Source organism: Hemiscyllium ocellatum, chromosome 10, assembly GCF_020745735.1.
Source record: "Hemiscyllium ocellatum isolate sHemOce1 chromosome 10, sHemOce1.pat.X.cur, whole genome shotgun sequence".
Lineage (NCBI taxonomy): Eukaryota > Metazoa > Chordata > Chondrichthyes > Orectolobiformes > Hemiscylliidae > Hemiscyllium > Hemiscyllium ocellatum.
The window spans coordinates 5,622,740-5,636,330 of NC_083410.1; the positions used below are offsets into that span (position 1 = coordinate 5,622,740).

The 13,591-nt window shown below is 48.4% G+C and overlaps 1 protein-coding gene across 2 annotated transcripts in view; it reads right to left on the reverse strand.

The window, feature by feature from the left end:
* Positions 1-231: 231 nt before the first annotated feature.
* Positions 232-13,591, reverse strand: part of LOC132819320 (zinc finger protein PLAG1-like) — a 34,125-nt gene continuing 20,765 nt past the window's right edge. For both annotated transcript variants that reach the window (XM_060830775.1, XM_060830774.1), the window contains exons 4-8: positions 13,127-13,239; positions 11,621-11,770; positions 10,332-10,448; positions 7,525-7,946; positions 232-1,662 (exon numbers count right to left, since the gene is read on the reverse strand). In XM_060830775.1, the coding sequence (XP_060686758.1) occupies positions 393-1,662; positions 7,525-7,946; positions 10,332-10,448; positions 11,621-11,770; positions 13,127-13,239 (2,072 nt within the window). In that variant the 3' untranslated portion in view covers positions 232-392. The remainder of the gene's footprint in view (positions 1,663-7,524; positions 7,947-10,331; positions 10,449-11,620; positions 11,771-13,126; positions 13,240-13,591) is intronic.

Below are 13,591 nucleotides of genomic sequence, written 5' to 3' on the forward strand. Positions count from 1 at the left end.
GGAGAAGACGAGAGAGTGACACTAAGTGAGGTGTCTATTTCAAGATTCAGCACAGCAAAGGATGGGCCAAATGGCCACCATGGACACAGTAGATACTGTGAGGTTCTTTGGATTCCCCTAAGTTTGAAATTAATTGAATTGGATGAGTACAGAGAGACAGGCTTCCAAAATAATTTGGAATACATGCCGTAAAATGTATAATGTGCTTTTATCCAAAGGAGTTGGAGATTTAATAGCCTAACAATGGTAGAAAACAATGTATTTACATCAATATATATAAAATTTCTTTTTAAAAGTGTCAAAATTCAATGTAGGCAACTTGAGTCTATCCAATCTGCTTCTGAATGTCCTGTCACCTGTGGCTCCTCAACAGAATGTAGGGCAGCAGCGGGTTATTGAAAGACTTGGTGAAAGCGAGGCAGAGGTGTTGGTGTGAGCAAGGAGGGGAAGGCTGGCGAGACTTGTTGAAGTTGGGTCAAATTCAAACCAGTGGCCAGAGCACCCCCTTCCTGCTGCGGCTGCTGCTCACGGAGGGGACCGGCCCTCTGCCCAGTCTCTCCTTGCCCATATGACAGTGCTGCATCGCCACCTTGACGCTGGTCGCTGGCACCAGGAGGTGGGAGTCCAAGCAAACAGGAGATGTCCATGGAATTCATGTTCAGGGGCTTGATATCTTTATGCATGGTGCTGACACAGTCCGTGGTGTTCAGGGAGACGGTTAAAGTTTCAAAACCAATGTCCGAGCTTTCCTTATCTGGCACTGATTGGGATTCGAACCCGGGTATATCTCCAGGTAAACTCACATTGTAGCTCCTTGTGCCAATCTTTGTAGACTGGTCTTTGCCATGCATGGGGCTATAGGAGGAACTGTTGAGCTGGTATCGGGGGGGATGCATACAATGGCTTGGAGGGGGTGGCATTGGAGGAGAAAGTATTGGAGATGGCATCTCCATGATAGTCCACCTTGTCCCCAATGAGCCGGGCACCACGTGGCGAGTCTTTCTTGTGTGCTGCCTGAATGGTGAAGGATAGGTGTAGAGTTCAGTGCTCATGTTAGCATTGCCCTTCTGCTCCAGCTCATCGGGAGGATCAGGCCAGGCACCAGCCATCTCCTCCTTCAGGGAGGTGGGGAAGGCACCACTCATGGGCACCACCACCCTGTCAGCCTCTGACCGCCCCTTCAGCAGCTCCTGGGCGTGGCTCTTCTTGGTGTGCCGCGTCAAGTGGTCCTTCCGGCCAAAGCGCTGCGAACAGAACTGGCAGAGGAAGTCCTTGCGCCCCGTGTGGACCACCGTGTGCCGCCTGACGTCCTTGCGGGTGTAGAAACGGCGCTCACAGCGATCGCAGGCGTGACGTTTCTCCCGGGCGCTGCTGGCCAGCCGGCCCGCGTGGCCCTTCAGGTGCTCCAGGAGCTGGTCCAACTGCCCAAACTCGCGGGTGCACACCCCACACGTCAGGTCACCGCTGGTGGCTGTGTGCCACGCCAGGTGCCGTCTGTAGCCCAGCTTGGTGTTGTACCTCTTGCCGCACTCGCCACACCTGAAGAGAGTCTTGTTGGGGTTGTGGGTCTGAAGATGGTTCTTGAGGTGGTCCTTCCGATGGAACATCTTCTCACAGTGTGAACATCGGTGAGGCTTCTGAGGGCAGTGAGTGGCCATGTGTCTGAAGGGGCAAGCACACCAGGACTTTTCTTAGAAAACTCTTTCACCAAAGATCCTCACACAGCACCTTCCAAACCCACAACTACTTCCATCTAGCAGGGCAAGGGCAGCAGATACATGGGAACACCAGCCCCTGTAAGGTTCCCTCCAACCCATTTGCCATTCTGACTTGGAAATATATCACTGTTCCTTCACCGTCGCTGGGTTGAAATCCTGGAATTCCCTCCCTAAGGACACTGTGGATCTAGCGACAGCGCATGGATTGCTGCGGTTCAAGGAGACAGCTTATCCCCACCTTCTCAAGGGGGAAACTAGGAACAGGCAATAAATGCTGGCCCCATGAATGAATGAACCAAAAAGGAAGATTAAAAAGGAAGCAAGGTCTCAAATCTTCAGTTATGAGGGAGGTTGAATATGCTGATCCCCAAAGGACTCTGCTGAGGAAACCCACACTCCCACTGAGGAACCATGTTCTCTGAAGACTAGGAGCAATACACTCCTCCTGATTAGCTTCAATACACTACACCCCCCTCAATATGTGGTTGCTCTCTCAGATCAGAATGTGGCTGTCAGGTCGTGAACACAGATTCAAACCATTCAAAGCCCAAACTTAATCCCAATATCAGGAAGGTAGCCTCAGTATGAGATTAGCCAACTTGGAAGAGACTTCCGAGTTCAACAGTGGTGGCAAATTTCCTGGAATCATTTAAGAGGCTTAGAAATAAATTCAGGTGTCGGCCATTCAGCTCCTCTAGCTGATTACAGTTTGTATGCAACCTCAATTTCATTTCTCCACCCAAGATCCATAGCCCTCAGTTCCCTTGGGGTCCAAAAACCCATCTATCTCAGCCTTGTAAATTAGATTAGATTACTTACAGTGTGGAAACAGGCCCTTCAGCGCAACAAGTCCACACCGACCCGCCGAAGCGCAACCCACCCATACCCCTACATTTACCCCTTATCTAACACTACAGGCAATTTAGCATGGCCAATTCACCTGACCCGCACATCTTTGGACTGTGGGAGGAAACCGGAGGAAACCCACGCAGACACGGGGAGAACGTGCAAACTCCACACAGTCAGTCGCCTGAGTTGGGAATTGAACCCGGGTCTCTGGCGCTGTGAGGCAGCAGTGCTAACCACCGTGTCACCGTGCTGCCCACTAAATATTAATGACTAAGTCCACAGGCATCTAACACAGAGCGTTCCAAACATTCACCTGTTACAATGAAGACGTCCCTCTTCATTCTCGTCCTAAATGGCCGATCGCATATACTGAGACCGTGATGCCTAGTTCCTACACTTGCTGGCTATGGAAAGTGCCCATCAATACACCCTTTGAAGTTTCAGTGAGATCACCTCTCATTCTTCCAAACGCTCCAGGATATCGGTCCATCCTGCTCTGTCTCTCCTAACAGGGACAGCCTTACCTCAGGTGTCAGTGTATTTATCCTCTGATGGCTAAAATGAACAAGTGGTCATCCTGACTGGATCTTCAGATTGAGATACAGTCATGGTCGAAAAGATTCAGACTGAAGTCAAGGTCAATCAGGAACAAATAAAGTGGTGACTTCAACATAGTTTCTCAAAATCTGGTGGAATATTGATAATTTCCAATCAACCCAGTCAAAGACATACCTCTCGGGCAGGTAGGACTGAGACACAAGATGCCTGGCTCTGAGGTAGGGACACTACCACTGCATCACAAGAGCCCCAGCCAGAGGGTAATAGGAAGACAGGTTTCTACAATTTACCCAGAAACCATTTAGATATTCATTGGAGTAACTCAGTTGCTTTCTATTATCAGGTAATGTCAAAGAAAGCAGTTCACTCCATCAAAAAGATCAATACAATTAAGGTCTCAGCCTTTATGAGATACTCTCAATACCCTAGTGACTGCTCATCCCTCAACCAGCATGACTAACCTGTTTGGAAAAAGTGAGGACAGCAGATGCTGGAGATCAGAGTTGAAAATGTGTTGCTGGAAAAGCGCAGCAGGTCAGGCAGCATCCAAGGAATAGGAGAATCGACGTTTCGGGCATGAGCCCTTCTTCAGGATTCCTGACCTGCTGGGCTTTTCCAGCAACACATTTTCAGCTCTGTCTAACCTGATTACCCACCATTATCGCATTACTATTTGTGACAACTTGCTGTGCTAACTTTTGAACAGTGCTAAATGATTGCAAGATCTTCCTTATTTTCCCAGCTCTCTGAGGTTTCTTTGCTTCATGCCTAGATCTGCTAATCGATTGCTCTTTTTTTAAAAAATTATTTACTCCTGAGGTGTTGCTGGCTGGGCCAACATTTATTGCACATCCCTAATTGCCCAGTCAAAATTCCACCACAATGCTATGGCTCAGAAATTACATTTACGCCAGACCAGGTAAGGATGGCACTTTCCCTCCCTAAAGGATATTAATGACAAAGATAGTTTCTTTTATTGGAATCAACAGGCTTGCATTTAATTCCAAATTTTATTGATTTCCAATGGAACCATCTATCAAGGTGGGATTCGAACCCATGACCCCAGAATATTAGCCTAAGGTTCTGGATTGCTATTCCAATGACATTACTACTTTGCCATTACCTCTGCGAAAAGATTTTCAATCAGTCTATTCGCTGGTGTTTTGACACATCTCTGGAGCAGATGGGGTTTGAGCCCAGGCCTCCTGGCCAAGAGATAGGGACACTACCAATGCACAAGAGATAGCGAATGCTCACTGTGGTGAGTCAATAACACCATTATTGTTGTATGATATCACTGATAGATTGTGTACCTGCTTGATTTTTATTCTCATGGCACATGGGCATCACTGGCTGGGCCCAGCACTTATAGCCCGGCCCTAGTTGCCCCTTGAGAATGTGGGGGTGAGCTGCCTTCTTAAACCGCTGCAATCCACGTGCTGTGGGTGTACTCACAATGCCCTAAAGGAAGTAGTTCCAGGATGCTGACCCAATGACAGTGAAGGAACGGTGATATATTTTGCAAGTCAGGATGGTGAGTAGAGGGGAACTGGCTGGGGGTGGTGTTCCCATGTGCCTGCTGCCCTTGTCCTTCTGGATGGAAATGGTTGTGGTTGTGGGTTTGGAATGCGCTGGCTAAAGATCTTTGGTGAATTTCTGTAGTGCATCTTGTAGATAGTACATACTGCTGCTACTGAGCGTCAGTGGTGGAGGGAGTGGGGGCTCGTGGATGTGGAGACAATCAAGGGGCTGCTTTGTCCTGGATGGTGTCAAGCTTCTTGAGTGTTGTTGGGGCCGCTCCCATCCAGGCAAGTGGGGAGTAATCCATCACACTCCTGACTTGTGCCTTGTAGATGGTGGATTGGCTTTTGAGAGTCAGGAGGTGTATAAGTTGCCTTAGTATTCTCAGCCTCTGACCTGCTCTTGTAGCCACTGTGTTTATGTAGTGAGTCCAGTTGAGTTTCTGATCAATGATTACTCCCAGGATGTTGATAGTGGGGATTCAGTGTTGGAAACAGCATTGAAAGTCAAGGGACGGTGGTTGGCTTGTCTCTTATTGGTGATGGTCATAGACTGGCATTTGTGTGGCACGAATGTTACTTGCCACTTGTCAGCCCAAGCCTGGATACTGTCCAGATCTTGTTGCATTTGAACATGGACTGCTTCATTATCTGGGGAGTCGTGAATGGTGCAATCATTGGCGAACTTCCCATCTTATGAGGGAGAAAAGGTCATTGATGAAGCAGCTGAAGATGGTTGGGCCGAGTAGACTACACTGAGGAACTCCTGCAAAGATGGCCTGGAATTGAAATGACTGACCTCTAACAACCAAAACAATCTTCCTGTGAGTCAGGCACGACTCCAATCAGCAGAGAGTTTGCCCCCAATACCCACTGACTCTAGATTTTTCATGGCACCATGATGCCACAGTCGGTCGAATGCAGCCTTGATGTCAAGGGCTGTCACTCTCACCTCCCCTCTGGAATTCAGGTCTTTTGTCCATGTTTGAATCAAGGCTGTAATGAAGTCAGGAGCGGAGTGGCCCTGGCAGAACAAAACCAGGGTGCCACTGATGACACCTTCCATGATTGGTACCTCATCCACCATCTTTCACATTCACACCTTCCACCAGAGATGCACAAAGGCAACATGGCGTTCTGTCTACAAGATGCGCTGCAGAAAACCATCAAAGATCCTCAGACAGCACCTTCCAAACCCATGACCACTTCCATCTAGAACAACAAGGGCAGCAGATACATGGGAACACCACCACTCGGCAAGTTCCCCTCCAAGATACTCACCATCCTGACTTGGAAATATATCGCCGTTCCTTCGGTATCACTGGATCAATATCCAGGAACTCACATACCAATGCCACAGATGACCCTACACCCCAAGGACTGTGGTGGTTCCAAACCCTAGCTCACTGCCATCTCTGGGGAATGGGTGATAAATATCGCCCAGCCAGCAACATCCACATCACTAAGTTTCTGTTTTTAAAAAGGTGCATCCTGGTCTTATTTCATCCAATAGTTCCAAAGTTCTGCACACAACTGCAATGTTTAAATTTGTCCCAAGGCCTTTCACTGGACCAGAGAGAGACAGAGAGAGAGCAGGAGACTGACCAAAACACTTGGCGAAAGTTAGCACTGCATTTGCTGGAGATCAGCGTCAACAGAGTGGTGCTGGAAAAGCACAGGTCAGGCAGCATCCAAGGAGCAGGAAAATCGACGTTTCGGGCAAAAATCCTTCATCAGGAATGAGGCTGGGAGTCTCGGGGGGTGGAGAGATAAATGGGAGGGGGATGGGGCTGGGGGACGGTTGCTGAGAGTGTGATAGGTGGATGGAGGTGGGGGTAAAGGGGGAGGGGGAGTGAAGTGGATAGATGGGAAGGGAAATGGACAGATGGGACAGGTCATGGGGACAGTGCTGAGCTGCAGGGCTGGAATTGGGGTAAGGTGGGGGGAGGGGAAAAGACAAAACTGGTAAAATCCACATTGATGTCCTGGAGTTGAAGTGTTCCGAGGCGGAAGATGAGGCATTCTCCCTCCAGGCGTCGGGTGGTGAGGGAGCAACGGTGGAGGCGGCCCAGGGCCTGCATGTTCTCGGTACAGTGGAGAGGGGAAGTTGAAATGGTGGGCACAGGGTGGTGGGGTTGATTGGTGCGAGTGTCCCGGAGATGTTCTCTGAAGCTCTCTGACAGAAAGTGTCCGGTCTCCCCAGTGTCGAGGAGACCGTACCGGGAGCAACGGATACAGTAAATGACATGTGTGCAAGTGTAGGTGAAACTTTGAAGGCTTCTCTGGGCCTTGGATGGAGGTGAGGGAGGAGGTGTGGGCGCAGGTTTTGCAATTCCTGCGGTGGCAGGGGAAGGTGCCAGGATGGGAGGGTGGGTTGGTGGGGGGTGTGTGGGCCTGACAAGATAGTTATGGAGGGAACAGTCTTTACGGAAAGCAGATAGGGATGGGGAGAGAAATATATCCCTGGTGGTGGAGTCCGTTTGTAGGGGGCGGAAATGTCGGTGGATGATGCGATGTTTACGGAAGTTAGTGGGGTGGAAGGTGAGGACCGGGGGGAGGGTTCTGTCCTTGTTGCGATTGGAGGGTGGAGGAGCGGGACATGGATGAGATGCGGTGGAGGGCATCATCAACCACGTGGGAGGGCAATTTGTGGTTTTTAAAGAAGCAGGCCATTTGGTGTGTTCTGTGGTGGAACTGGTCCTCCTGGGAGCAGATGCGGTGGAGGAGGAGGGCTTTTGCCTGAAACATCTGCTTTTTCTGCTCCTCAGATGCTGCCTGACCTGCACCACACTCTCGACTCTGACCAAAATACTCGGTCAAGGGATGAGTGAAAAGAGGGAGGGGTGTAGAAAGGGAATTTCCAAAGCTGTAGCCTTTACCTGATCAGTTTGTATTTGGAGATGAAAGCTTTGGCGCAGTCATGGTGTGAGCAGACATGTGGCCGTTCTCCGCTGTGTGTACAGGAGTGAGTGGTCAGCTTGTCAGCACTGAGGAAGACCTTCTTACACAGTGGGCACGGGACACTCTTCTGCACTTTCATCACTTTTCCCTCCTTGCCTGTGTCCATCTGTCCGTCTCGCGGCAGCACATTCAGAGCTGGTGGCCACTTGGCCTGACCATCAGGAGCAGGACTGTCTGCCTTCCAGCAAATGGGCATATGATCTGACCCCAAGCACCCGGTGACAGCCAGTCCCCGTACGCTCCCTTGGCCTGAGTCACTGCAGGGATGGGACTCCAGCAAACTGAAGGTGCTGAACACGTGGCAGCAGCTGGAGCATTTCCACCGGCTGGCAGTCTCCATCTGCAGGAGAAAGGACATGCATTTGAGGTTAGAGTTACAGATATCCACCCATCAAGAATAGGATTGTGTCTGTCTCAGCCAGCTCTATGAAAGAGCTACTCAAATAGTCCTACTCTTTGGAAAGCACAGGAAAAGGTTGTTAGAATCGTACAATGGAATCCCTACACTGTGCAAACAGAGCAGATGACCCATCGACCTTCCAAAGAGCACCCCAACGTGGAACAACCTCATCCACATAATCCCACGTTTCCCATGGCTAATCCACCTCACCTGGAAACAATGGGCAATTGAGCATGGATAATCCACCTAACCTGCACATCTTTGTGATTGTGGGAGGAAACCAGAGCACCCGGAGGAAATCCATGCAGACACAGGGAGAACGTGCAAACTCCAAACGACAGTTGCCTGAGGCTGGAATCGAACCCAGGTCCCTAGCGCTGTGAGGCAGCAGTGCTAACGCTGAGCCACGCTTTGGCCCATTATGCGTGGCTTATTGTTGACAGTCAAAAAATATCCACTTTACTGTTCTCATCTCATTCCCTGACACTTGGGCTCAAAGCCTTCTCAGCTTTGACTTCGCTGGTGCACATCCAAATATTTCTGAAATGTGATGAGGGTTTCTGTCTCTCCCACCCTTACAGACAGTGAGTTCCAGATTCCCACCACCCTCTGGGTGTAAAAGCAATTTCCCCCATCCCCTCCAAATCATCAGCCCCTTACTCTCTGATCATTAATCTCTCTGTCTTTCTGTCTACCCTATCTATGCCCCTCGTAATTTTATACACCTTCATCCCCACCACTCAATTTCCTCTGCTCCAAAGAAAACAATCCCAATCTATCCAATCTCTCTTCCTAACTGAACCTCTCCACTCTGGGTAATACCCTGGTAAATCTCTCTTGCACCCTCTCCAGTCATATCCCACCCCTCCCATAATATGGATTCCAGAACTGCACTCAATATTATAGCTGTGGATGAGCCCGCGTTTTATATAGTTCCAGCATCTTATGCTCTGTGCCTCAGCTGGAAAGGAAAGCATCCTCTGGCCTTTCCCTGCAATTCTCTCTCCAACAGCTATTTCTTCAATTCCCTTTTGAAAGTTTCCAGTGAATTTGCTTCCATCGCCCTTTCAGGCTGCATGTTCAAGATCACAAGAACTCACTGAATAGAAATAAACCATCCTTCTCAAAGAATCCTCTGGTTCTTTTCCCAATTATACCTCTGTTCCTTTTGGTTACAGCCAGTGGGGGAAAGAAAGTCTCTCCATCTGTGCACTTCACTTCCCCGATATCACCTGATGGACCTCTGATCCTTCCAGAGATGAGGAAAAGCCAAATAAGCAATTGGTAGAGAGGCCTTGGGAAAACTATCTGCTCTGTCTTCTAGAGCTGGGTCAATCCTCCCTTCACACCCCAAAAATAAATGGCTGTAGTCAACTATTTAGATTAGAATAGATTCCCTACAGTGTGGAAAAGGCCCTTCAGCCCACACTGACCCTCCAAAGGGTAACCCACCCAGACCTATTTCCCTCTGACTAATGCATCTAGCACCATGGGTAATTTAGCATGGCCAATTCACGTAACCTGCACATCTTTTGATTGTGGGAGGAAACCCATGCATATACAGGGAGAATGTGCAGACTCCACACAGACAGTCACCTGAGGCTAGAATTGAACCTAGGACCCTGGTGCTATGAGGCAGCAGTGCTAACCATTGAGCCACCATGCCACCCCTATACATAGAAATATAGTCTTCCATTTCTGTTGAGACTTGTCCATATCTTGACACCCAGGGAAGTATCTTCGAGGAGAAAGTGAGGTCTGCAGATGCTGGAGTATCAGAGCTGAACATGTGTTGCTGGAAAAGCGCAGCAGGTCAGGCAGCATCCAAGGAACAGGACATTCGACATTTGAGGCATAAGCCCTTCATCAGGATGAAAGGCTTATGCCCGAAACGTCGAATGTCCTGTTCCTTGGATGCTGCCTGACCTGCTGCGCTTTTCCAGCAACACATTTTCAACCCAGGGAAGTATCCAAACTCTTCATATCCAATCAGTTTGTTTAGAAATGCAGTAACTATTCATTTATAGATAATTAAACTTGCCCATTTTCTCTGCTCAGAGAACAAGGAGATGAAAGAGGTATCATTGACCAAGGGAGAAATGTTGAACAGGGCACTGAGTGCGTTACCAGTGACTGTTACTGCTCACCCCAGGCAGTAGAATGAGTTCCCATGGGCAGAAAACAGAACCTGAGATCTTTCAAGTCTGTTTGACAAAGAGACTGATTCTCTAGCTTTGTGGTATCATTAAGACTCGATTGGTTTAACCTCTGGCGATGTGAATTAACCCAACCGAACCAATCCCTCAGTGACAAACTGAGACTTACTGCAGCTGGAGATGTGGAGAGCCCAGGCTCCTGTTTGATTACCACTAAAGGAGCTTCCATGAATTTGGCGTAATCTGCCGCATACCAGACTTTCAGCTCCATCTGGGGTTGGATATTCTGTAGAAGAAACCATTCTATTACAATGGACATTGTTAAAACTTAACCCTGAAGCACATCGCACTGCTCTGTATGTACCTATCTGCTGTGACAGAGCTCCATACTGGGTGGGACTGGTCTAAACAGTGACGTCTACAGGAAGCACAGAATAAAAACATTCCAGCAAGAAACAAGAATTCCAAAGCAAAGACCCATCACATGTGGTTAAATAAAAATGTTAAAGATGGTATCAAGCTTAAAATTAAAGCATATAATTACACAAAGGTCTGCAGATACAGCTATGGTTAATAAGGAGGGGAAAAAGTGGATTGCAAGAGAAATTTAGCTAGAAATGTAAAATCAGATTGAGTTTCTAGTGAGATGTAAAGGGCTACATTTGCTGACACCAGGCTGTGTGTTCTATGTCCCTCTTAAATTCACAAGGATATGAAGGATTGGTTTCGGGGGGTGTGGCCCAATACCCGAGATAAGCAAAAGGATGGGAGGGGCAAGGAAAGGGGCTGGTGGAGGCTTCCAGGGTCCCCACCTCACCCACTCCCACTTCGTCCTATCCTCCCACACCTGTGACCGCACTCCCATCCCAAATCTCCCTTTCCATCCTGTGTCCCCACATAGCTCCCATCCCACATCCTAATTCCCATCACTTTTGCAAATTTCACACGATCGAGTCTTGGCTCTGGAATCGCAGATGCATAGTTTCCCGTTGTTGTAGGGGTCAGTCAACGCTGCCTTTCTCCCAGTCAGCGAAGATAGATTCATGGTGGGTAAGAAGGTGGAAGGTCATAAGAGAGTAGGGAAATGCAAAATAAACAGCACAGCCATGGTCTGACAAAATAAACGGCACAGCCATGGCAGCACAGGCTTGAGTGGCAGAGTGGCCTACTCCTGCTCCTAATTGATGTTAGTTAGCTCAGTTGGCTGAACAGCTGGTCTATTATGCCAACAGCATCAGATCAATTCCTGCACCAGCTGAGGTTAACATGAAGAAGGACTCTCCTTCTCACTCTCTCCCCTCACTGAGGTGTGGCGACCCTCAGGTTAGCCCACCACCAGTCTCTCTCTCTCATGAGAGAGCAGTCCTATGATCCGGTAAGACAATGGTGACTTTACCTTGAGCTTTATTCATGTGTTTGTTCATATCCGCTCCCCTTTAATGGATCTCCAGCCCCTACCTTTACAGTGGTGAAGTACACTTCTCCCTGGTGCTGATACGCTACGAGGGTTTGCTCCTCCAGATTCCTCGCAGGACGGACAAACATCATCCAGTTACCAGCCTCTTCATCTGGCGTGTTCAGGAAATATTTCACACCATCCTTTAAAACCTGAGGGAGTCAAGAGTGCGTATATAGAACAAGGTACACAACAAGGTCTCCCTCAAACTCAAGCTTAACTCAAGGGAGATAGTAAGCTACCTTCCCCCCAAACCCACCCCCCTCCCATTTATCTCTCAGCCCCCAGGCCCACAAGTCTCATTCCTGATGAAGAGCTTATGCCTGAAATGTCGATTCTCCTGCTCCTTGGATGCTGCCTGACCTGCTGCGCTTTTCCAGCACCACACTCTCGACTCTGATCTCCAACATCTGCAGCCCCCACTTTCTCCTATATATATTTCAATCTCAGTTTAAAAAGTCAGGGATGTTGAGTAGGTGGTACCCCAATGGCAAGCTTGGAAAATTCAAGGGCTTAAGATGGCAGATGCTGAGAGAGTGTTTCTTATGGCTGGAAAGTAACAAACTAGGAGGTCACAATATCACTTTGTTCTGAGATGAGGTAGATATTTTCAGTCAGACGATGACAAGTCTTTGCAATTCTTCATAGAATCATAGACTCCATTCAGTCTGGAAGCAGTCCATTCAGCCCATTGAGTCCACACCACCCCTCTGAAGAGCATTCCAAACAAATCCACACCATCCCTGCAGTCCTACAGTTCCCATGGCGAATCCTTCTAACCTGAACATCTTTGGACTGTGGGAGGAAACTGGAGCATCCAGAGGAAACTTCAGTGAGTCCTTGATGCTGAATATACTCACAACTGAGATCGCTGGATCTTTAGGTGCTAAGGAAATGCAGGGTTAATTTTTGAAAGTGGAGTTAGTATAGAAGATTAGCCATGATGTTCCTCATTGGTGTGGCATCTTTAAGGCACCTTGGACATTCCTCATGTAACTCCAAACCCATTGCAAGGGAAGGCAGAAAAATTGTCACAGAGGTAGAGAAGGAGGCCACTCAGCCCACTGAGCCTGCTTTGCCATTCTTGATTATTGCTGATCATTGTACCTCAAGGCCATATTCCTGCACTGTCCTCATAACCCTCTGTGTCATGAGGAACTAGAAATCTATAAATTTCTGTCTTGAACTTGGTCAATGAAGGAGCATCCCCAGCCCTCTGTGGTAGAGAATTCTAAAGATTCACGACCCCCTGAGAGGAAGAATTCCTCTTCATCTCAGTTGTAAATGGTTTGTCCTTTATTCTGAGACTGTTCCCCTGGTTCTAGGCCCTTCAGCCCATCTAAATTTAACGAATGGAGCCCTGTAAGGATTTTGTAAGTCTCAATGAGTGTACCGCACATTTTTTTGAAACTTTTGAGAGAATCCAAGGCTAATCTCTATGGACCCTTCACATAAGACAATCCAGCCTGCACAGGAATTAGTCAGGAATTGTCTTTCTCAATCGCTACCTGTAACACAAGCCTGTTGTCGTCATTGTTAGTGAGACTGGTTGAGAGCTGGCCTACGTAGGGTCCAAACTGTGTCCTCTTCTGGATCATCTTCTTGGCAAATACACCAAGGACTGCGAGGAGGAGACAAATGACACAAAATTACATCAGAATCACATCATAGACCCAGCTGGTCCCCACCACTGCTTCTGGCTCCATTCAAATCACATGTCTCCCAGTCAGCATCACCTCTGTTGCTCTGTCCTTCAATAGCTCTTCCTCCCAACCCTACCCCAACCCCACAAGGGAAAACTGCTTCTCAATGTCAACCCTTTGGGAAATTTAAAGATCTCTTTCTATCAGATTAGGAGGCCTATCCTGTTGAACCTCCCGCAGTGGACGGGTGCTCATTGTGGCCCAGCCAAGCTCCGGTAGGAGATTAAAGCACAGATGGTGGGTCAATCACCAAGTAATAGCAAATGCACG